The sequence below is a fragment of the Hirsutella rhossiliensis genome (assembly GCF_020360975.1).
Source record: "Hirsutella rhossiliensis strain HR02 chromosome Unknown scaffold00022, whole genome shotgun sequence".
Taxonomy (NCBI): Eukaryota; Fungi; Ascomycota; class Sordariomycetes; order Hypocreales; family Ophiocordycipitaceae; genus Hirsutella; species Hirsutella rhossiliensis.
This window is the reverse complement of record NW_025408688.1, coordinates 208,249-232,746: the sequence shown is the minus strand read 5'-3', so window position 1 is coordinate 232,746 and position 24,498 is coordinate 208,249. Positions and strand designations below refer to the sequence as shown.

At 56.9% G+C, this 24,498-nt stretch overlaps 5 protein-coding genes across 5 annotated transcripts; 3 read left to right on the top strand and 2 right to left on the bottom strand.

Moving 5' to 3' along the window:
- Positions 1 to 2,646: 2,646 nt before the first annotated feature.
- HRG_11690 (transposase) lies at positions 2,647 to 3,459 on the bottom strand (the record flags this gene model as incomplete). Its single annotated transcript, XM_044870160.1, has 1 exon — positions 2,647 to 3,459. One exon carries the CDS (start codon positions 3,457 to 3,459, stop codon positions 2,647 to 2,649), a length of 813 nt encoding a protein of 270 aa, XP_044714655.1.
- Positions 3,460 to 5,038: 1,579 nt separating this feature from the next.
- HRG_11689 (DDE superfamily endonuclease, CENP-B-like protein) lies at positions 5,039 to 5,668 on the top strand (the record flags this gene model as incomplete). Its single annotated transcript, XM_044870159.1, has 3 exons — positions 5,039 to 5,209; positions 5,255 to 5,353; positions 5,405 to 5,668. 3 exons carry the CDS (start codon positions 5,039 to 5,041, stop codon positions 5,666 to 5,668), a joined length of 534 nt encoding a protein of 177 aa, XP_044714654.1.
- Positions 5,669 to 8,945: 3,277 nt separating this feature from the next.
- HRG_11688 (DDE superfamily endonuclease domain-containing protein) lies at positions 8,946 to 10,058 on the bottom strand (the record flags this gene model as incomplete). Its single annotated transcript, XM_044870158.1, has 2 exons — positions 8,946 to 9,328; positions 9,674 to 10,058. 2 exons carry the CDS (start codon positions 10,056 to 10,058, stop codon positions 8,946 to 8,948), a joined length of 768 nt encoding a protein of 255 aa, XP_044714653.1.
- A 1,623-nt stretch (positions 10,059 to 11,681) lies between these two features.
- HRG_11687 (restless-like transposase) lies at positions 11,682 to 12,951 on the top strand (the record flags this gene model as incomplete). The annotated part of the gene is made up of 2 exons (XM_044870157.1): positions 11,682 to 12,603; positions 12,947 to 12,951. 2 exons carry the CDS (start codon positions 11,682 to 11,684, stop codon positions 12,949 to 12,951), a joined length of 927 nt encoding a protein of 308 aa, XP_044714652.1.
- Positions 12,952 to 16,272: 3,321 nt separating this feature from the next.
- On the top strand, positions 16,273 to 22,566 carry HRG_11686 (PIF1-like helicase domain-containing protein; the record flags this gene model as incomplete). Its single annotated transcript, XM_044870156.1, has 5 exons — positions 16,273 to 17,066; positions 17,143 to 19,266; positions 19,322 to 20,189; positions 20,260 to 20,289; positions 20,362 to 22,566. The coding sequence occupies 5 exons, from the start codon at positions 16,273 to 16,275 to the stop codon at positions 22,564 to 22,566; spliced, it is 6,021 nt and encodes a 2,006-aa protein (XP_044714651.1).
- Positions 22,567 to 24,498: the final 1,932 nt, after the last annotated feature.

Below are 24,498 nucleotides of genomic sequence, written 5' to 3'. Positions count from 1 at the left end.
ATTGGCTCTACAATTTGCATGTCTAGAAAATATATTTAGACACTCATAGGACGCTGTGGCGGCTGTGTGCCCGGATTTGCCCACGAGGCGCGCGTCCGGGAGTTTTGGGGCTGTCCGGGAATTTTGGGCCCAACTAAGGGGAAGGGGCCCCTTAGTTGGCTGCCAGAGGCCCCGCCAACGGGTAATTGTTGACGTGGCGACGCGGTCGAACGGGCGAAAGTAGCAGGTTGAAATAGTCCTCGGCGTCCATATCAGATTCAGAGAACCGGTCTCTGTCGTCTCCATTATTAGCTACCCGATCCTCATCCAGAAGCCCGCTCGGCTGCATTCGATCTTGACTTGCATCTATCTTCCATAGTTAGCTGAAACAAACTGTTTGCAACGGAAGCGCAAGAATATCCTTACCCAGAACACATGAACCTTCCGTGACGCCGAGTTGGGATATGAGAGGGGTCAATGACACAGATTCCCTGCACGGCGTCGTGAACGGTGTCCGCGCTGGATCGCGGCCCGCTTGGCTCTCGCCCCGGCCCTGGCAGAATCATCTTGCGAGTCTTTCCCACCTCTGTGGAATCTACCAGCCAAGTAACTGTAATCTCTGATACTACCATGGCTGCTTCGGACAGTCGATGCATTAGAGTGTGAGACTCTTGGATGGGCCGTTCGCTGCACGGGAGCCAGTGCCCTGAAGAGCCGCGGGCTTTGTTGGGTTGCTGGAAGCGGCGTGCCCAACACAACATGAGGCTGGCTGCTCTGCTCTCCGAACAAAGCTTCTAGCTACGGAAGATTGTTGTAGTGTCTCTGGCGGCGTTGGACGAGTTCCCGACCTATCCTTTGCAGGCGATAGGCCGGCATCTCAGTGCTGACTTCAATTCAAGTAAGTCAAGTTTGAGGGTGTAACTTGATTACTTGAAATAAAATCGCCTGTCAACTTGATTAACTTGAATTGAATTGATATACTTGATATACTTGATATCTGGGGTCGGATCACAATCAGGGGTACTAACATGCCTCCTCTTCATCTAAGCCTTTCAGTTCGTTACCAAGGCTGACGATCTCACCAACATTGATCGCTCCATGGCCCAGCCAATTCCGCAGACACTGTATCTCCTCTATGACTTCTGGACTCAGGCTATGCCTTTGCGAGCTCAGGGTTAGCTTTGTGACGCTGAATGTTCGCTCAGGGTCGACAGACATGGCAAGAACCGCCATTACGTCGAGGGCAAACTTGCTCAGGCGTGGATATTCTTCTTGATGATCCTTCCACCACAATTGCCACAAATCACGAGCTCTTCCCTTGCTCATCACATCTCGAGCACACCAAGTAGGTCTGCAAGGTCTGTAAATCAGGACTAATTTCAGTGAGGAAGAACCCGTGCGCTTGAATCCAGCTTCGCCGGCCTTCGCGGTTCTTGTTTGCCATATATTCTTCTGGTATATACTTTTTGCAGCCAATGCGAACCGTAGGAAGCTCGGCAAGCGTCGTTCTTCCGGATTCGACATTAACAGAGGCAGCGTCGAGCTGCTGTTTGAGTGATTTGCGATGGGCGCTAGTCGCCAAAAGCGATGTTAGAGACAGCTGCTGGGCTGCCATAGTGGGCCACTGGCGAACTGGAAGATCGCGAACTAAAGTCTTTCGGGAAAGGAATGACGGGGCGAAGCCCTAGGACCCTCGATTTGAGCTGAGACACGTATCGCCTGCAAAAGCAAAAACACGCGCGGTTTGCGACGCGATCCCTGCTGCGCCCTACCGTCTGCCATTGGTGCGATGGCTAGAAGCCTTCATCGCATACCCTATAGCTTGAGTTAATAAGCTTGAAAATATTTCATTTCAAGTACCTATATCAAGTATATCAAGTTTCGGACACCATGGACTTACTTACTTGAAATAATTTTAGCAGTCAACTTACTTGACTTACTTGATATACTTGAATTGATACTTGAATTGATGTCAGCGCTGCGGCATCTTCGTCCGTTCTCTTCAAAGCGAGAGAGTCGCTTGACGTAGGAGCGGTGGCGAGGCTCCTTAAACTCAGGATCGCGCCTCTGGACCTAGCGTACTTCAATTCGTCAGCATTGAACCTGCAAAGTGGGAGACTGACCTGACATGAGAAGTGCGCTGGTACAATGACGGGGAAAGTTCCTGTATAAAATCTGACCAAACTGGTCCTGCTAGAACTCCTAGATACAGACTTGCAAATAGATAAATCAAATCAAATCCGGGGTCCAATTTGATTTGATTTGGATGGCAAAATCATGGATCTGATTTGATTTGATTTGATTTGAGTCGATTTGGATCTCATTTGGATATCTGGATAACTCCACTTTTTTCCCACGACGAAATACACTGAGCCGCCCCGATAAGGTCCGCTTTGAGGCGGCCTCTCTGAGCTGTGACCATCTGTCCGGCAAGGCTAAATATTCTCTCCGGCTCTGAAGACATTGCCGGAATAGAAAAGAGGTCGATTGCCATTCGCGACAAGCGTGGATACTGGCGTCTGCGGAGAAGCCAGTACTGGATGGGATTGTCCACAAGACAATCGCCCGGATCGGTACTGGCCACCCATTCTGCGTATTCGTCACGCGTGGAGGACGGTGAGGGCGCAGGTTGGGCGCCAAGTTTCCTAATTGAGGTCATGAAGTCATCTAGGTCCGTTGTCTTCCTTGCAGCTGTGGGCTCCTCGGGTATCGTATCTTGCTCGACCGCGAGGTTCGGTACTCCTCCCATAGCTCTTGCACAGCCGCCCTTCCTCTGGCCAACCAGTCCGGATGATCGGACCACTGCGACTCGACGGTGGACCAGCGAAACGCGGGATGGAGGACGAGGCTCGCGAGGTACGCAGGGCTATCCTCCGTAAGGGCGTAGTATTGATCCAGCTTCATCCAGCCGAGATTGCAGCCGATTCGCAGGTACGGTTCCTCGTCCCGTTCGTGCTGTAGCTTTGCCTCTTCTAGGTGCTTCAGAAGCCACTCCATTGTGAGCAAAACTTCCCAAATCGCGCCGAATTTGCCTTGTCGTGGCTGGCCCTCTAGGCGCTTTGTCGCGATCTTCAATGGTTTCAGGATCGCCAAATACTCTGCAATAACGGACCAGTCCTCAGTGACCATCTGGTCGTCCACAATTGTAGGCTTCTTGCGGCACTTCTTCGGCATCGGCTTTGCCCCGTGCTGTGTCCTTCTCGCCACATATTGATTCCACTCTGTCACTTCCGCTTGGACCAGCGAATCGAGTGCATTGCGAAGCATGTAGCCCCGCTCCATCATCGCTTCGGACGAGTTCCAGCGAGTAGCGTTGTCCATGACCACATCGTAGGTTGTTTTGTCTTCGAGGCCCAGGGCGGTGTTCTCGATGGATTGGAGCATGTGGAGCCTTTCAATGCGCTGCCCAGACCTTTCCACCCAGTGAACGATATTGTGCAACTTGCCGATGGGGCCCTTGATCTCAGAGTCTGACCTCATCTTGGATCTCTTTGTTGGCTTGGCAATCCTCTTCGAACGCGTCGGCGTCCGTGCCGAAAAGGATGGATCGGGCGACGAGGTTGATGATGTGGCCGCAGCAACGGAGCCGACGATGCTGCTTGTTGAACCCCAACTCAGCGCCCAAGTCTTCAAGGCACGTGTCGTTGCTCTCCGCATTGTCTGTGACAAAATATCCAACGCGATCCTCGAACCCATACTCGTGGATTATCTCGCTGACACGGTCGGCCAGGTTTTCTCCACAGTGGCGACCTTCAATCCGTGGCAAGCCGAGGAGAAACGTACGGAACTTCCCTTCGTCATCAATAAAGTGTACGGTAAGGCCGAGCAGAGATGTGAATTTTCGGGAGGACCAAGCATCAAAGGAGACGTTGATGCGGCTGAGCGACCGACGAAGCAATTCCGTCACGACACCTTTGTGACAATTGAAGGAGCGCACAATCCAGTCGCGTATTGTGCTATGAGTGGGAATACTGCCCGAATCCGCAATTGCGCTGTTCGCGTAAGCCATAAGGTCGCGAAAGTACGGACTCTCCAGTTTGTGGAATGGTATGTTGTCGCATGCCACCCAGCGTATCAAGAGATGTTGAAAGCGAAGCGGTTCAAAGGACGAGATGAAGGCATTCATCAGAGCCTGATCCTTCGGTCGGTTGGAGTCTAGGTCAACCACGTCGAAAAGAGTGCGTTGCTTCTTCCTCTGTGGTAGCATTGGCCCGCCTTTGTTGATGTGGTGAATTTCTTCCATGTGACTGTTCGCTTGACTTGTGGATGCAGCATCGTACATATGGGTAATTGTAGCCTTCTTCCCGTGGCAGGCCTTGCAAAGCCAAAACCGATGACCGGAATCGGTTTTCTCGATATCGAACCCATGCTCCCATACCCATCCCGTCCGCGCTCTTTTCTATACTTGCGTATGGAGAAACCGAGAGGCGATTCAATCGATGCCTTCATATCCAACGTAGTCGATCGAAGGTGATGTGTCAAGGTCGGGGAGCTCTCGGGAGCGCTAAAACTGGTGGACGGGACACTAGAAAGGGCGGCTGACAGCGCCTCGCCTTCTGCTGTATGCGCCATTGCAGTCAAGTGCAGAGCTGTCCCATTTGGCCACCGGCTACAAATATTTCCCCAGTAATATGGCAGACGCACCCAAAGATATATTTCACGATCAAACGTGTCAGGTAAAACGCAAAAGAAAGCTTAGTGACACGGCCTGGAAAAGCAACTGCCAGTAAGGGATTTCCGGTGATCTGCCGGATCGGGCGATTCGCCGGATTCACCGCCAGTTCACGTCTCCACTTCAATCCTGAATTTCTCCACCACCATGGCCCCGATTGATGAAGCGCTTGAGTTTCTGAAGCTGTGTGACACTGTTAACTATGCCAAGACTGCGCGTCAGTTCAATTGCGACGAGACTACCCTGCGACGGCGACACCAAGGCAAACAGAGGTCAAGACGGGATGCCGACAGTTTGTATAAGTCACGTCTCTCAAAACAGCAAGAAAGGGATCTTGTTGCGTATATTCGCAAGCTTTCATCACGTGGGATTCCGCCTACGCTGCCGATGATCAAAAGTTTTGCCCAGGATATCGCCAAAATTGAGGTCGGAAAGGACTGGCCGTATAGCTTCGTCCGACGTAACAGCGATGAGCTCGGTTGCACTTGGTTCGACGGTTTTGATATCGCAAGAAAGAGAGCAGACAATGCTTCTAGATACAGAGCCTACTATGAGCTTGTAAGTAGGTGCCCAAGTCCATCCCTTCATTGCTGATCGTACAAGATTGGCGAGAAAATCGAGAAATACGACATCCTGCCTTGCAACACGTATAATGTGGACGAAAAGGGCTTTCTCCTCGGCGTCATCAATCGTACCAAGAGAGTATTCTCTGTTCGTGCCAAGAAGCAAGGAAAATTGATCGGTGCTGCGCAGGATGGCAACAGATCATGGATCACGTTCCTGGCATGTGTCTGTCAAGACCTGACCGCGCTACCCCCGTTTCTCATCTACCAAGGCAAGCCAGGGCAAGTTCAGGACTCCTGGCTCACGGAGTTTGATCCGGAGCACCAAGCGGCGTTTTCACAACCTCAGAAACGGGTTGGACGAACCATGAACTTGGAAAGGAATGGCTCATTGGTGTTTTCGACCGGTTCACGAAAGAAAAGGCGCGAAACGGCCGGGATTACCGCCTCCTGATTACCGACGGACACTCTAGTCATGTCAATATGGACTTCCTGGAGTGGTGTGACCAGCATCGGATAATCGTTGCCGTGTTTCCGCCGCATTCCACGCACAGGCTGCAGCCCCTTGATGTGTCCCTTTTTGGCCCTCTTTCGACCGCATACACCAACCAGCTCATCCAGTGGACTGCAAAGACACAGGGACTCATCGGGCTATCGAAACGCGAGTTCTGGTCGTTATTTTGGAACGCATTCGGGTCATCTTTCTCGGCGGAGAACATCGCAAGTGGTTGGAAACGGACCGGACTCCTCCCATTTGACCCTGAAGTCGTTTTGTCGCAGATCGCGGAGAAAACAGAAGATGAGTCTGAGTCTGGCGACAGCTCCGTTGACTCGCTCGCCCTGCAGCAGCCCACTGCTCGGGATTTGCGCCGACTTGTCGACAAGGTAGTCGATGGATCCTCAAAAACGCTAGCCGAGACAGTCGGAAGCTCAAAGTACTCTCGAAAGTCTCCAATCTCAGAACGAATTGCTTCGATATGAGAATCAGGGACTTCGGAGACTATCTTTCACGAAAAGCAGCGCAGAATGCGCGGTAAAGCTCTGAAGGATTACCTTTTCGATCGTGTAGATCCTAACTCGGCGCAGGTATTTAGCCCTGCAAAAGTGGCCCAAGCGCGCTTGAAGAAAGCAGCCATGGAGACTCAGAAGCAAGAAGAGGCCTTGGAGAAAGAACGACAAAGGTTTGAGCGACAGCAAAAGGCGGCAAACCTCAAAGTTCTCGCTCTGGAGAAGAGAAGGCAGCGGGAGGCAAAAACTGAGCAAAGACGTCAGGCAAAGGAAGCCAGACAACAAGAGCGGGAGAAAAACAGGCAGATACGGAAAGAGCTCAAGCGAAAGAACCAGAAAAAAATGTCGGAAATGGGATCCGGACCTCTGTTGCTCCACAGACTCGCGAGAAGAGTCCGGGCGTTCGAGACGAGATTGTCGTCGCCATTTCGGCTCCACCAGAACCGACGACAGCTCCGGAACACTCAAAATCGCCAAACATTAAGTTGCGTAAAGATCCAAAGCCGGCATTGACCACTTCCTCACGTCCCAAAAGCCATCATTGGCTGTCGAGCGCGACCAGGAGATGGTAGTCGCAATGCGGGGACTTGCGCGATCGGGACGCCACAGGAAGCGGCCACGGTGGCTTGATGACTGCGAAGTAGATTGAATGGAATTGCTAGGCATCTTTCTTGCTTCTGCTTTAATGTGAGATTGTTTCATATTATTTTCGTGGAGTTTCACTCAAATCTTCACCGGAATGCAAGGGAACCAAAATCCGGCGAATCATCCGATCCGGCAGATCACCGGGAAATCCCTTAATAAGCGACCGCTCTGGGCCAGGGCTGGCTCCCAAAAATTATTGGCCCAGGTCGCCATTGTGGGGCGTATCCAAATAATCAGATATCCAAATAAATTTGGATGTTGCGATTTGATTTGATTTGATTCAGCGCAGGGGCAATTTGATTTGATTTGATTTGGATAAATTTGATTTGATTTGATTTGATTTGATTATGATTTATCTATTTGCAAGTCTGCCTAGATAAGAATCTAGCGCCATTCAATCTAATGCGGCCAAAGTTAGTTCTGCCTAGATAGATGAAAGATTAGCGTCACTTGAAACGGTGGAAAGTAAACCGATGGCTTGGTACTGTAATAGGGACCGCTTAACAATCCACCGCATTTAAAGTACTTACTACCACTTTAAAGTGGGGGCGGTTGGTGTCAGAACCTTGATGAGGTTCTCGTCGGATAGGTCACGGACACAGCAAGAATGGTACGATCGGATGAAGTGAGGTATGATGTGTGTGTCTGTCTGTGTCCCCCATTTGGGGGTGCTCTGCCCCAAGCCCTATATCAAAGGGCGATGGCCTCAATCCCTATGACATGCCATCACGTCATATCTCTGTAACTGTCTCATAGATGTCCTCGTGGCCTCATCGGCTGCGCTACCTGGTGCGCTATCGTCTGCGCTACCGTTGGCGCTGCCGCTAGTAGCCTGACGCTATCGTAGCTGCATCTACCCGGATTCTACCGGATCTAACAGTTGGCGGGCACGAGTATGCTAACGACTCTGTCGAGCACTTTTGCCGGCTCAGGTAATCGGGGAAGCTGGTGCGAGTCGACATGATATGTGCCCAAGTGGGACTCGTGGGGAGGAGCTCGATCAGCTCCAGGGCCAGAGCGTCATCTTTAGCATGGGCCGGTCGCTCAATCGGGATGACAGAGGCGGGCGAGGATCCGTCCGTACAGTGTGAGTTCTGGTTGACTCATCACGGCCGCGAGTCGGCGTTCATGACTTGCGAATCCGGGTCGGCCGACAGTGGGTCAAGATAAAGGCGGGATTTGAGTTGGGATGGCCAGTCTGCGGCCGGTGACTAGTCATGTCCGATCTTCCGATTGCAGAAACCATGTTTCAGTTGAGCGGATCACCTGCAAGTGCATAGACGACTGGGACAAGGTCAGGTTTAAACCTCGTCCGACTTTACTCAGCGGAGGGACAAGACTCATAACTATGCCGACCGAGTCAAGATCGTCTGCAGAGACGAAGCCGAGCTTCAGATGGCAGAAGACAGCCGTGGAAAGTTCACGAGTTATGCGAGACCAGCTGTACCCGGTCCGAGTCGACAACGCCAACCGCACAGCAGTCCTTGACGCGGAAGGTAACGTTCTGCCTGGAGCGATCGAGGCCTTGAGTGCCGAAAACAGAGTGACCATTGGCAAGATTTCCTGGTTGAGCAAACGAGAGTCTGGCAAAGCGTATGGGTCCATGGTGGTGTATGTCACCAAGAAAAGCGACGCAGAAAGGCTTCTAGAAGGGTACTACTTTGACCTAGCGGGAGAGTCAGCCACCACCTATGTATTCGAGCCAAGAACGGGACCAGTCCAATGCTTCAACTGCCAGGAGATCGGTCACAAAGCATATTCATGCAAGAAGCAGCGGACATGCGGCAAGTGCGCAAACGTTGGGCATCACCACAGAGAGTGCACAGCAATTGAGCCAAAATGCGTCCCGTGTGGCGGACCGCACGAGTCGTTCAGCTGGAAGTGTAGGATGAGGAACCCGAACAGTGATGCTTGAGTCCCTCCGCATCCTACAGCTGAATGCGCACAAGAGTGATGTAGTGCAGAAAAGCCTGATGAACGACGCAGGCCTCAAGGACTTCGCTGTGCTGGCTCTTTCTGAGCCGTATGCGCGTGCTATCGACGGAGAGGTGGTGACGAGCCATCCACTTATTCTGTCGTCAAATCAGCAGGGCCTCATCGCCATAAAAACAAAGGACGAACCGTTGAATGACTCCCATGTCCATCCAGATGATAAGCCTGGCCTCAGAGTCGTCGTCAGGCCGCGTCTGAGGCAAATAGACTTCCTCAAGCCATTCGACGGCAATGTGGTTGTCCGTCCATCCATTTGGTGAAGTTATGTAGTTCCAATCCGCAAATTCTCGAAACTCGTCCTTAAACCACTGTGCCTGGAGATCTTTGCCCTTAAATATGATGCCAGGAGTCAAGGCGCGCCCGTCGGCGGTGATGGCCTCTATAAAAGTGGTCCAGCTGCGGGACTGGGGTCCCTTGAGAAGAGTCTTCCGTTTAGGGTCCGAACTTCCAACCACCAGACTGTCCAGACCTAGCAAAGAAATTATGTTAGCTTATATCGCCTATGGAGAGTTGATCGTGTCGCGAAGAACGGCCCATGGTCGAGTCAACCAGGTCACCCATGGGTAGCTAGGGCAGCAAGGGAGCTGATAACCAGGTCTGAACGAGGAGGCTGGAAAGCTCCTCTTAAAAGACTGGAACATCTCAAGTCGAGAGGCTGGGAACCCCCAGGTCCCCAGCCTCCCTGAACACATTACCTTTACTACGAAAGAGGGATATAAATAGGGGCTTGGGTTTAGGGCAGAAAGGGAGGAGAACAGAGACACGGAATACAATATGACCTTTCTGCTGACTTTCTTCGTGAGAGATCGCATACCAAAGCCCGACATAATCCCCCCTTCATCAACATTTACCGTGTTCTCCGGCTTGATCCACCCGTACTCCTTCTCCCTGACGTCAAAGTACCAGTGCACTGCTTTGGGAGTAAATGAGTCGAATCTGTTGGCTTCCTGACGCCTACCGACCTTGCTTCTAAGTTCCGGATGGCGTTGAATGAACTTTTCTACCCAATGACGTCCCAATCTTGAGTCGCAGCCTTGCTGTTTCAGAACGGCAACAACGCAGGCGCGGATTTGACTCTGGGACGGAGCGTAACCCAGAGATTCTTGGCGAAGATTCCATGCAACCAAGTTGGCCTCCTGGTCTCTGGATACGAGTTTTCCAGGCTGTTCCTGGTCGGTTAATGCCGACTGACCTCGCATTCTGCTGGAAATAGTACTCTGGGGTATCCCCCTTTCTGAGAAGCCTGGCGCTGCGACAAACCGTTATCAGTGACATTGAGGATTGCCTCAGCCATCAAGTTCTCTGTATAGATGGAACGAGGCCTTTTTGGAGCCATTTGTGACAGGTGGTGGAGGATGAGCAAGAGTGGAAAGCAAAGGAGGCAGGAGGAGATTAGGGGTTGAAATTGCCATTTTGCGATGCCGGGGTGTCACGGGCCACGACACCTGTGGTCATCATCTGACCTCACAAAATGTAAGTTCAGTCATTTCTATACCCGCTACAGGTGACTGTTCGTCGAAAGCTTTTAAATTGAGTAGATTCTGTATAAGTGAAGTTGGTCCAATTTGTATGGAGCGGCAACATTTTTGCGGAGCATAAGGGGGGGGGGTGAGCAGAAGGGGGGGTAAGCATGGTAGCCAAGGCGCGATGGCTTTTGATCCTTGCTTAGCGCAACAATCCCTGTAATCTGACTGTCCGAACCTGACTGTCCGGAGCCATCCAGCGCGAAAGGGGACCCACTGTAGGTAATCTCGACTCGTCGATGAATAGGGGACGGCCCCGGAGGCCATAAGGTTAAGGTTATTATGCACTGCTCCCGAACTAGCTGCGATTGACTCGACCAAGCGGCTCACCCACTAAAGTGGGGGCGGGCACGAGTAGTGTCATCATCGAGCTACAATTACGGAGTTCCCGTTGGGGTCCAACGGCTCCACCAGCTAATAGTCAGTAAAACTCCCACGACTCATGTCTCTACCCACATTGAACTTGATTGGCGACTCAACATCGATAGCTTTAACTACGAGAAGATGAAATTCACGAATCAGCTCCAACGGGAGGCAAGGCTTCTCTTGCTCTACACGGGCTCGCATAGTGTACGGTACTGTATGCATTACCGGTATGTTCATGCTCTCTCGCCAGCCCAAGCGAATCCCAATAAAGTGGGTGCTGGACACCCAAATGAACAGATTACCCGAATGAGCAGAATATCGATCTTTATCTTCAAGCCCGCCGTAGCAGCCGGCCACAGCCCTCCTGATCAATTACATACATCGGTTGTAACCGTTCTTCAAGTCTCCATCTTCTGTCGAGAAGAAGGTCCGAACGAGTTGAGGTCTCTAGGTCTCTCTAGGTAATACAGCTTGAAACCAGGTAAGAAGGGAAGTCTACAGACTGTTATTTCCACTTCCTAGACCACTGAGGGGTCCGTGTTGCGATTGAACTTACTCAGAGACGCTCATCAATCCACCAGATCAACGCGTTGATCAATATATTGACGTCAATCAATATCCACATCAATCCACGGGCGTCTGGCTTTCATAATCCACCAATCCATGTCGTCTTCTCGTTGATTGATATTGATTGATGATCGTTGACGCTAGACATGGGACCCTGACCAAGTTCAGTAGTGCTAGATAGACCTAGATATGTTCTGCTGGATAGTGAGTAATATTTGTTAACACGCACTATTGCCAAGTAACCTTAATATGGCGTCGAATCATTTAAAAAGTGCGTCGCGTCGCGTCAGACAGACCCCTATTTCGTACACTTTCATCCCCCAATTCCCGGCCATTACGTTAAGCATGGTAAACCACCCAAACCAAATGCCTCTCGACTCTGCCCTATCGACCGACGATAGCCCCGCTGTACCATCTGACTGGAAACCAACCCCGGAGGAAGAAGCCCGCATCTTCAAACGATGGCAAGGATTCACGGCAGCGGAACGATCAAAGGACACCTCATCTTGGGTATGGGGATACGGTATTGAGATCCAGTCTAAGGCGGCGAGACGGTGGATTTGTATGCCATGTATCCGCCAAAGAAGCCACAACCCGCAGTCATACGACTCTAGAGGCACACAGAACGCTGAACATCACTTATGGAAATCCCACGGTCATTGGGATCTATCAGGAAAACGCCCGGCACCCTCTGTGACGAAGGGGGGGAAGAGGATGTTCTCTTCCATCACCGATATCTTCAATCTCAGCCGCGACGACCCAAAGGAGCAGTCCTTGGCCAACAATCTGATCAAACGGTTTGATCGAGGGCATTTCCAAAAGCTCATTGTCAACTGGATTGTCGATAGTCAACAGTCCTTCCAACAGGTCGAAAACCCTCGCCTACGGCACATATTCGAATATCTTAACCCCGCAGTTAAGGTCACAGACGCCCACATCTCGAGGCATACGGTTCGGCGCCTGGCAATTCAGCGCTTCGAGAAGCACAAGACGAGGGTGAAGGAAATACTGAAGGCAGCCCCTGGGCAGATTCACATTGCCTTTGACGGTTCTAGGAGCAGGAACAGGCATACGTTATATGGAATCACGGCAGTATCCAGGAACGTCAAGAATGAACCGCAGAAAATCGTCCTTGGCCTTCCCGAACTAATCAACCGCCATACCGGGGAGAACATCGCGGCAGAGGTGCTCGACGTCATTCGCTCGTTTGGCATTGAGCACAAGCTTGGATATTTCACCCTCGACAACGCAGGTAACAACGACACAGCGATGGAGATTATCGGCCGAAGTCTCGATTTCAATCATATCCAGCGACGTGTCCGTTGCACTGGACATATACTCAACCTCGTTGTCAAAAATACATTAATGCGTAACACCTTAAGCCCCACGGGTCAGCATACGCTACCCCCGCCCCCACTTTTTTTGGTTGTATTACGCCCGGAGGGTTCCCCCATAGAGCCACTACGCTAAGCTACGTACCTACTATACATGGTTTCTTCTCACCTAAAGCCCAACGCTTCTTTCCATCTGTTTCCAGCCTCGTTCGCTGTGACATGACAGGCCTGCTTGAAGGTCAGTTTCTCCAAGTGTTCAGCGTCCTACCTTCAGCGACTGAAGCGCGGTCTGCCAAGTTTAAGGCTGTTGTGTTAGTATGATTATCCCTTGATCAGTACATGGTTCCTCGTCGGTCCATACTGAAGCGTTTTGTTGCCAATGCGAACTGTATTGTCGCCCGTACAGCCCCCATATCGGGCTGCCACTTGTCGTCGTCTGACTCTGCCTTGCCTCCTAGGAAGAAAGACAGGTTTCCCATCTTTCCGCGAGCATATCGAAGCATGATTTCTCGTTGTACCGTCCATCTTCTGCATCAAAAGAGGAAATGTTCCACCGTTTCCGCCGACTGTCCGCAGGTGCACTCATCCGATTCCTCTGCCCCGATTTTGCAAAGGTAGCCATTCAGTCGTGATTTGCCAGTTCGAAGTTGTACCAACACTTCAGATTCCTTTCTAGTTAGCTCGTCGTACATCTTGCGGGTGTGCTTGCCCGGCAATGCTTTATCGATGCGCTTTGAGTGCTTTCCAACCCTTTCTGGGATCTGACGACCGCGAGTGTGTTCGTTGAGCAGCAGTCGTAACGTCGTTGCTCTTGCCTGAAACGTTGCTGGTTCAGCGATGCATTCATCTCGCGTCGCTATTTTCGCTTGCATTTTGGCCAGTGGCCCAAGGGCGAACTCCTCGTTCTTTGCAGGCACCCAACGAAGTCTGTAAGTGGTGCGAGCTTGCGAGTGACAATAAAGTGGGGCGTGGCACGGATACTGGCCCTTCAGAAATGACATGGTTTTTGTATGGGGGTGGCGCGGTAATCCGATGCCGGATTACCGGTCAGCCGGCCCCGGGAACCTGTGACACAACCTTATTTGGAACCCTCCCCACCGCAGCACGAGAATTTCGACCCTTGCCCTAGAATCGCTTCGACCACCGGATACCACGCCAGTATTGCATGCTTAAAAACGAGTCAGGGCGGACTTAGCAGGCCTTCGAGTCATTAGGATGTTGCATTTTGCTTTTCGGCTTGTTCTTAACAACATCCTCCGGATCGGAAAAGCCTAGTGCCTTCAGGACTTGGGTTGGTCCTGACTCAAGCAATCAACCCCAGATAAGGTTTGAGTATTCATTTTAAACCTCTGGGCCAAACCAGCTCAGAGGATCCCCTCCAAGGAAGGGAGGTTCTGCTACCTCACTAAATAGCCAATCTTGCCCGAACCAGTTCGTTCGCTTATGCATCCGCGCCATTTCTTACGATTAGCCACGGCATTATTGCTCTAGATAGTGTTGCGAAGACCATTGCGCCATGCAGGCAAAAGTGGAACGCGCTCCAACAGGTGTGCTGCAACTGACACATATCTGATGTCTGTCTTCCTTCCCGACAGATAGCTCTCACTCCTTTAATGAATTACATCTCAAGTTGTGGCAACCATGGTTACAGGTTCCATGACACATTTCTATACAGGCCTTGCCGGCTTTTACGCACGGTGGTTCTGACATCGTCCAGCCATTCATAAGTGTTACTATATAAGGGGAGTCATAATGCTTTCACAATCCATAAAAAAGCATCCTATATCGGCCCGGATTCATTTAAACTTCTCTGGTAACTGATTTCATTGTATTACCACCAGGCCTCGTATATGTCTAGTCCACGTTCGTACTACAACTCCGGAGGCGAAGACCTCAACGGTGCGTTGACCGAAACTACGGTCATCGCCAGGATGCGCAGGCAAAGCCAAAAGTCTTCCCCTCAGCGCCATTGCGCTAAGCCAGCCCAAGTCAATCGGGCAGTCGGAGCAGATGCACTGCACAAGGACAAAAGAAAAAACCAATTCATTCGCTTCGTCTTGTCAATTTTTCGATTGCGCAGGAACAAGGCCAACAGACCTGTAAGAGACATAAATATCTCTTCGCCCATCATGACAACGCAGACGGCAACTTCCATGCGACACAGGTCTGGACAGGCGGGTAGTGCTCATAACAGCGAAGTAACCCAATACTTGCGAGGACGGAACGACGCTGAAAATTCTGAGTCCAAATGGGACAGCTTCTGGGGTTAGCGGGGTCCAGAATCAAAAGAATTACCAGGCATTACGAAGATAGCAGTCGGAAAGAGACCAATGCTGTCACACAACAAGAGGCACGGACAGTGTGGGTGACTGAGCAACGATCGGGAAGAAGATCCCCTGTGAATCGGGCAACGAAAGACTCTTAATTCTCTATCTAAGTGATGGTGAAAAGTTGGCTTCTTATACTTGTGATTTTGGGCTGAGTGGCGATGTTGCCACCCAGGCAGCATAGATGACGACGTCACCTAGAAGGTTCGAATCCATCACTAATATGGCATTACGAACTGTTTGCTGCCTGTTAGGCAGCACAGTGAATGAGCGTTCCGATCTTGACAAATGCCTTGAGGAACGAGGAACGAGTGACGAAAGGTTCTTAGGGTTCCTGAGGGCCCAAAATTCCCGGACAGCCCCAAAACTCCCGGACGCGCGCCTGGTGGGCACATCCGGGTAAACAGCCGCCACAGCGTCCTTTGAGTGTCTAAATAAATTTTCTAGACATGCAAATTGTAGACCCAATCACCCTTATTATTTGAGGCTATTGATGATGCAGAAAACACGCGTTATGCGGCCTTGCGCGGCGTTGAGGCGCGCACCTATTAATGTTGAAGTGCGTAGCCCACATTCGGCTCTTCCCAATTTATATACCTTCTTGATCCTAATTCGGTGCCTGAGAAGCCCGGACGTATTAAACGATCCCTTGAAGCCCCTTCCACCCCGGAATGAGTGGTGTTGGGGTGACCGGCGGCGGCGATGACCCCAATATACTGTCAATGTAAGGCGCACACACAACTAAACAGAGAGTGAGGAACGGGGGTCAATCATTCAATTCATTGATCTCTGACGAGCTCCATCAGGTGCTATGCAACCCTACTTTTATAACCACGAGAGGCCTCCCAGCCCCGTGCTTTTCCCTGGAAAAGTCACTCCAGCCAGTGGTTGGAATCAACCAGCCATCTACCGTGGTCAAGCACTTTAGGCGCGTGACACCAAGTCTCGATCTTGGTCCTATTAGGCGACGACAGTGTTGAACGATAACGTTGAAGAACTTCCCGTTCGAGCGCCCAGTCTGTAGGTGCGACTCGAGACTGTAGGAGTGATAGTTGTTTCGCAACGTCATGTTCTTCGGCGATGGTACTGTAGTAGTTGCCGATAGTCTTCGACGAGGAGGCCAACTTCTGCGCGGGCGTGACGCAGATCCACACGCATAGCGCAACCTGCGTAAAATACTCGCTCGGTGTGGGGGCGCGGAAGGGGGGCCTCTGCCGGTTCAAGGCGCCGTGGAGGTTGGTGGAGAGGACGGCGCTGACGGCGGACGGGGTGCTCGAGATCCGGCGGACGCATAGCATGGTGAACCGGTGGAATAGGGCGATGGCAGTAGGGCTACGGCACAACCACGACATCTCGTTCATCGCGACGCAGCGCAAGACCATGGCCCTAGTCTACTACATCACGAACTATGCGACAAAGGTCGAGGACCCGGTGTGGAAGCGGGTGGCGGCCGCGGCCGAGTTCCTTCCCGCGCTAGAGCCGACAGGAGAAGGCAACGGAAGTGGCGGCGACCGCGACGCCGGCCGGGGGGGCGGGGCCGAGGGGATGGCGACGGTAGACGGCGCAGGGGGGAATAGGACGAGGGTGTTCCTACTAAAGGCAGCGAATCGAGTCTTCACGGAGCGGCCGCTGTCGCAGGTCGAGGTGGTGGCGCACCTCCTTGGGTACCCGTTCGAGTTCGGCAGCAGCGCGGCGTGGGCGTACGTCAACGTGAACCAGCTCTACTGGGCTGTCTTCCGCCGGTGGCGGCACCTCCGACGGGCGAGCGGCGCAGAGGCGACGGGCGACGCGCCGGACGAGACGGTCGTCGTCGAGGAGGCCGGGCCGAGGATCCCCCTCGTCGAGGCCTACCGGCACAGAGGCGAGCTCCTGCGGGGCCTCTGCCTCTACGACTACGCGTCGCTAGTGAGGCTAAGGCGAGACGGGGGCGGCAGCGCGGCCTGGGGCGAGGTGCCCCTCGAGGCGGGCTGGGCGTCGGGGAAGGGCTGGGTGCAGGCGCTCAGGCGGCCGGGCAAGGGGGCGAGCGTGCGCCTTGACGGATACCTAAGCAAGGAGTTTAGCGAGGAAGACGAGGAGTCGTATTGCCGGAGGTGCGTATCACGAGAAAGGGGCCGCCTAGGGGAGAAGGCCGCGCGGCCAGGGGCTTACGCTAACGGGACATAATAGGGCGGCGGTGCAGCACCTGGCCCTGTTCGTGCCGTGGGAGTCCTTCGTCGGCGTAGACGCAGGCGACATTAACGACATCTGGGCGCGGGCGCGGGGGTCGCTGGCGCCGAGGATCGCGCGGCTCGTGGACAACGTGCAGCTCCTCCGGCGGTCGGCAGAGGACGCGAAGCGCGACGCCAAGCAGTGGGCCGCCACGTCGGAGGAAGGCGAGACGGCGGCGGCGCAGGCCGAGGGCGAGGGCGGGGAGGCGGCCAAGGGCGGCGAAGGGGCGTACCGTGCCGGCGGGGCGGGCGACGGGGCGCGGCTCATCGACGTCGTCCGGAACGCCGCCAGTGCGGGACAGGTAACGGCACAGTCGACGGAGCTGCTCGCGATGACGCAGCAGCTCTGCCGGTTCCAGCAGTCGGCGCTCGGGTCGGCGGCCGAGCTCGCGGCGACGGTAGTGGCGGACGCAAGGGCAGGCAGGCAGGTGAACCTGCCGGGCTCGGCGCTATCGGGGGCGGCACTGCCGCGGCAGGAGGAGGTGCGGGGCATTAAGTCGCAGCAGAAGAGCGCGGCGCGGGAGCGGGAGCGAGCCATCCAGGGCATCCAGGGCGGCGGGGCGGCGGCGGGCGTCGGGGCCGACCGCGGCGCGGCCCTTCGCGGGGTGATGGGGGGCTTCGGCGAGGACGACATGGACGTGACGGCGGCCGACGGCGACGCAGACGCAGGCACGGCGGCGGGGATGCGCGTGCGGCTCGGCCCGTCGAGCTCATTCGTCGCCGCCGGCAGGGAGCTGGTGGGGCAGCTGACGCTCAACGAGAAGCAGTCGGTCGCCCTCCTAATCGTATGCCGGCAGCTCGACCGGATCCGGCAGGGCGACGGGGCGGGCGACGGGGCAGGCGAGGGCGGCCAGCTCTGCCTGTTCATCGGCGGGGAGGGTGGCACCGGCAAGTCGCGCGTCATTGAGGCGCTCGTCGAGCTGCTCGCCCGGAGGGACCTATCGAGCCGGCTGCTGGTTACGGCGACGTCGGGGACGGCGGCGGCGCGGATCAACGGCATCACGCTGCACTCGGCCTGCGGCCTCGCGGTTGGCCAGAGCGGCCAGGCGGGAAGGGCGACGAGGGAGATAGACGGGGTGCGGCTGCCGGGCCAGGGGGAGCGCTTCGTCGACGGCCGGTCGCGGATGGACTGGCAGGAGAAGGAGGTGCTGGTGATCGACGAGGTCAGCATGCTCGGGGCGCGGACGCTGCACGCCGCCAACGAGCAGCTCTGCCGACTGCGGGGGTCGGCGCGAGACTTCGGCGGCATCCCGGTGGTGATCTTCTGCGGCGACTTCCACCAGTTCCGGCCGGTGCAGGAGCGGTCGATCCTGCTGCCGAGCGCGGCGGTGGCGTGGGACGAGGACGGGGCGTTCGCGGCCGAGCAGCGGCGGCAGCACGACAAGGCGCACGCGTTATGGCGGCGGTTCACGACCGTGGTCATGCTGGACGAGCAGATGCGGGCCGCCGGCGACCCGGAGCTGCGGCGGCTGCTCGGGCGCATCCGCCGGGGGGAGCAGGACCGGTCGGACCTAGAGCTGCTCAACTCGAGGTGCCACCGGCCGGGCAGGCGGATCCCGTGGGAGACGGGCCTGACGGTGGTCACGCCTCTCAACCGCAACCGCTGGAACCTCAACCTAGAGGCGGCGCTCGCGTTCCGGGCGCAGCGACGGACGGCGGCGCGCGTCTTCCTCTCCGAGCACAAGTGGAAGGGGGGCGTGCCGACGGAGGAGGAGGCGGCGCTAATGCTAGGCTACGGCGACGACAGCGCGACGCCGGTGCCGGCCGTCTTCGTCTTCGTGCCGGGCATGCCGGTCGTCGTGAACCAGAACACGCACCAGGGGCTGAAGCTGGTGAACGGGGCCGGGTATACGGCGGTGGAGGTCATCCCCGACCGGGCCTTCCCCGGCCACCGGGTGTCGGCGGAGCTAACGATGCACTTCGGGCCGCCGGCGGGCATCGTGCTGGCCTCGGAGACGACCAAGGACTTCCACTTCGTCGGGATGCCTGCCGGGACGATCCTGCTGACGCCCATCAGCGTCAAGATCGACGCGCGGCGGAAGCGGCCGTGGCAGCGAAGCGACGTCAGTCGCAGGGGCCTGCCGTGCGCGGCGGCCTTCGCCTGCACCGACTACAAGGTGCAGGGCGGGACGCTGGAGCTTCACGGACACCTTCGACGAGGAGGCCAACTTCTGCGCCGGCGCGACGCAGATCCACACGCATAGCGCGACCTGCGTAAAATACTCGCTCGGCGCGGGGGCGCGGAAGGGGGACCTTTGCCGGTTCAAGGCGCCGTGGAGGCTGGTGGAGAGGACGGCGCTGACGGCGGACGGGGTGCTCGAGATCCGGCGGACGCATAGCATGGTGAACCGGTGGAACCGGGCGATGGCAGTAGGGCTACGGCACAACCACGACATCTCGTTCATCGCGACGCAGCGCAAGACCATGGCCCTAATCTACTACATTACCAACTATGCGACGAAGGTAGAGGACCCCGTGTGGAAGCGTGTGGCCGCCGCGGCCGAGTTCCTCCCCGCGCTAGAGCCGACGGGAGAGGGCAACGGAAGTGGCGCCGACCGCGACGCCGGCCGATGGGGCGGGGCCGAAGGGGTGGCGACGGCGGCGGACCCCAGAGGGGGGAACAAGACGAGAACGTTCCTGCTCAAGGCGGCGAACCGAGTATTTACGGAGCGGCCGCTGTCGCAGGTCGAGGTGATCGCGCACCTCCTAGGGTACCCGGCAGAATTTAGCAGCAGCTCGGCGTGGGCGTACGTGAACGCGAACCAGCTCTACTGGGCCGTCTTCCGCCGGTGGCGGCACCTCCGACGGGCGAGCGGCGCGGAGGCGACGGGCGACGCGCCGGACGAGACGGTCGTCGTCGAGGAGGCCGGCCCGAGGATCCCCCTCGTCGAGGCCTACCGGCACAGGGGCGAGCTCCTGCGGGGCCTCTGCCTTTATGACTACGCATCGCTCGTAAGGCTAAAGCGAAACGGCCGCGGTGCCGACGGTGGGACGGGCTGGGGCGAGGTACCCCGCTTAGGCGGCCGGGTAGCGGGGCGACCGTATGCCTCGACGGATACCTCAGCAAGGAGTTTAGCGAGGGAGACGACGAGTCGTGCCACCGAAGGTGCGCACCATAAGACGGGGAGCGCCCAAGGGGAAGGCAGCGCGGCTAGGGGCATCGGCTAACAGCGCCTAGGGCGGCGGTACAGCACCTGGCCCTATTCGTGCCGTGGAGTCCTTCCTCGGCGAGGAGGCAGGCGACATCGACGACATCTGGGCGCGGGCGCGGGAGTCGCTGGCGCCGAGGGTCGCGCGGCTCGCAGACAACGTGCAGCTCCTCCGGCGGTCGGCGGAGGACGCGAAGCGCGACGCCAAGCAGTGGGCCGCCACGGCCGAGGAGGGCGGTACGACGGTGCCGCAGGCCGGCGACGAAGGCAGGGGGGCGGCCGAGGGGGGCGAGGAGGCGTACCGCGCCGGCGGGGCGGGCGACGCGGCCCGGCTCATCGACGTCGTCCGGAATGCCGCCGGCGCGGGACAAGTCACGGCGCAGTCAACAGAGCTGCTAGCGATGACGCAGCAGCTCTGCCGGTTCCAGCAGTCGGCGCTGGGGTCGGCGGCCGAGCTCGCGGCGACGGTAGTGGCGGAGGAGAGGGCAGGCAGGCGGGTGAACCTACCGGGCTCGGAGCTCTCGGGGGCGGCGCTGCCACGGCAAGAAGAGGTGCGGGCCATCAAGTCGCAGCAGAGGAGCGCGGCGCGGGAGCGGGAGCGAGCCATCCAGGGCATCCAGGGCGGCGGGGCGGCGGCGGGAGTCGGGGCCGACCGCGGCGCGGCTCTTCGCGGGGTGATGGGGGGCTTCGGCGAGGACGACATGGACGTAACGGCGGCCGACGGCGACGTAGACGCTGGCACGGCGGCGGGGATGCGCGTGCGGCTCGGCCCGTCGAGCTCGTTCGTCGCCGCCGGCAGGGAGCTGGCGGGGCAGCTCACGCTCAACGAGAAGCAGGCCATCGCCCTCGTAATCGTGTGTCGGCAGCTCGACCGAATCCGGCAGGGCGACGAAGCAGGCGGCGACGGCAGCGCTCAGCTCTGCCTGTTCATCGGCGGCGAGGGCGGCACCGGCAAGTCGCGCGTCATTGAGGCGCTCGTCGAGCTGCTCGCCCGGAGGGACCTATCGAGCCGGCTGCTGGTTACGGCGACGTCGGGGACGGCGGCAGCACGGATCAACGGCATCACACTACACTCGGCCTGCGGCCTTACGGTCGGTCAGGGCGGCCAGGCGGGAGGGGCGACGAGGGACGTAGACGGCGTACGGCTGCCGGGCCAGGGCGAGCGCTTCGTCGACGGCCGGTCGCGGATGGACTGGCAGGAGAAGGAGGTGTGGGTGATCGACGAGGTCAGCATGCTCGGGGCGCGGACGCTGCACGCCGCCAACGAGCAGACGTGCAGGCTGCGGGGGTCGGCGCGAGACTTCGGCGGCATCCCGGTGGTGATCTTCTGCGGCGACTTCCACCAGTTCCGGCCGGTGCAGGAGCGGTCGATCCTGCTGCCGAGCGCGGCGGTGGCGTGGGTCGAGGACGGGGCGTTCGCGGCCGAGCAGCGGCGGCAGCACGACAAGGCGCACGCGCTGTGGCGGCGGTTCACAACGGTCGTCATGCTAGACGAGCAGATGCGGGCCGCCGGCGACCCGGAGCTGCGGCGGCTGCTCGGGCGCATCCGCCGGGGGGAGCAGGACCGGTCGGACCTTGAGCTGCTCAACTCGAGGTGCCACCGGCCGGGCAGGCGGATCCCGTGGGAGACGGGCCTGACGGTGGTCACGCCGCTCAACCGGAACCGCTGGAACCTCAACCTAGAGGCGGCGCTCGCGTTCCGGGCGCGGCGGCGGACGGCGGCGCGCGTCTTCCTGTCCGAGCACAAGTGGAGGGAGGGCCTGCCGACGGAGGAGGAGGCGTTGTTAATGCTGGGCCAGGGCGACGATAGCGCGACGCCGGTCCCGGCCGTCTTCGTCTTCGTGCCCGGCATGCCGGTCGTCGTGAACCAGAACACGCACCAGGGGCTGAAGCTAGTGAACGGCGCCGGGTACACGGCGGTAGACGTCATCCCCGACCGGGCCTTCCCCGGCCACCGGGTGTCGGCGGAGCTGACGATGCACTTCGGTCCGCCGGCGGGCATCGTGCTGGCCTCGGAGACGACCAGGGGCTTCCACTTCGTCGGGATGCCGGCCGGGACGATCCTGCTGACGCCCATCAGCGTCAAGATCACGGCGCAGCGGAAGCGGCCGTGGCAGCGCAACGACGTCAGCCGGAGGGGCCTGCCGTGCGCGGCGGCCTTCGCCTGCACAGACTATAAGGTGCAGGGCGGGACGCTGGAGCGCGTGGCGCTGGAGCTGCGGGGGCGAGGATGACGACGGTCGAGGGGCGGGCGGTGCCGTCGCCGTGCGACCCGTACAGCCTGTACGTGCAGCTGTCGCGGTGCCCGACGCTCGACGGCATCATGCTCGTATCGGAGGTGCGGGAGCGGGACCTGGTGGGGAACCGGGTGCCCGAGGAGATGACGGCAGCGCAGGCCCGGCTAGAGGAGCTTAGCAGGCAGACAACGCGGGAGGCGGCCGACTGGCTCAGCGGGTAACGCGGGCGGCGTAGGCGTCTCGCTCGCAGCGGAGGAGATCCTGCCCTTAGGACGACTATCCTAGCACATAATCAGGGGGCGAAGATATCATTGGAGGTATGGGAAGGCGCAACGTAGGTAGATGGAAACAAGATCAAAAATCCGAAGAGTAGTTAACGGACATGGACGGGTGCGTGCCCAATATAGCCGAACCGCAAAAAGGCGGAGATTTACATTTTCGCACACATATACAGTACAGCCAAGAGGAAGAGAGACGGGCCGGCCGACTCTAGGCTAGCGGTAGCTACCGACGTAAAAGGAGTATAGGTCAAGCAAGGGCCAGGAGGACGGGCGAAGGGGGCGACGAGGACGAGTGCGATGTATTTTCAGACCAATAAGAGGAGAGCAAGCCGACGAATCAGATGGCGGCAGCTGACGAATCAGAGGAAAGACACCGGCAACCGACGAATCAGAGGGCGGCAACCGACGAATCAGAGGGCGGTAACCGACGAATCAGAGGGCGGCAGGCGACGAATCAGAGAAGAGGCCCCGGCAACCGACGAATCAGAGGTTGGCAGACGACGAATCAGAGGGCGGCACAGGAGAGGCAACCCAACGGGGGTTGCGCAAAGAGCCTTTCGGAACGAAAGTTGGAGGATTGAGTTAACATGAAATGACGTTGGATGAGATGACGTTGGAGAGGGAGTCATCTATTTGAAGGTTTTTGTGGTGGTTGCGGCACTAGGTAACCGGCAATTCCTTCCCGCAGTAGCTTGCATTGCGCGACGGCCGGTTAGGGGCGAAACGTAGAGGCCTTGGGAGCGCGCGCCAACGTGTCATGCAGCACAACGTGTCAAGAAAAGCAAGGCGAAGGTGAGAAGGGATGGGTGGAAGAGCCGATACAATAGATCGGACAAGTAGAATCCGATCCGGAGCCACGGGCTTTTCCCCGTCCTTCTCATCATACGTACCTACCTACGCATTATCACCCATAGCATCTAAATCACGGCCAAGTCAGTTATGGCAACGTCCACGGTTCGATTCGAATTCATGTGCCAAATCGGTGCCAAGCAATTCATACGCAGCCACGGCATTGCCGGAGCCTCATCACCGGCGCAAACCGCGCCGGAGAGGATGCTGAATACAAGGAACAATTTGCACAGGCCATGATGCCTCTCATGAAGGAGCATGAATCAAGATGTCGCAGCGCGTCGGGGGCTTTCTGCGAATGCTGCGGGCGGTTTGCGACAGATATCCTACAGAGTCCAATATCTTTGCTGCACGCGGACGAAGCTCGCATTATAGTTTGGGTCACATCTTTATGCGGAAGCGGGCAGTGCGAGGTGGAAATGAGACAGGAAATGCAACTGATGATGGGGGAAATGCGGCAAGAGCACGAAACACGCGACGGGTTCTTAGGACGCACTGGTTGCACGGAGGTCACGTTGTGCAAAGTATGCGGGACGACCGCGGGCGTGAGTCGCTGCGGCAGATGTCATGCAGTGGCATACTGCGGGAAAGAACACCAAAAGGCGGACTGGAAGGTTCACAAAAAGGCATGCGTGCCGAGAGAAGATCACTAGAGAGGGAAGGTCCGGAAGGGAATGATGACGAGATCCGAAGTTGTGGACGGAGTGTTGTAAGATTGCAGCTCGGTGTAGATATTTGCTAAGAAGCAAGATAAAGCATGGAACTGAATCACTTTTCTGTGAATGTTGTAACTTATATC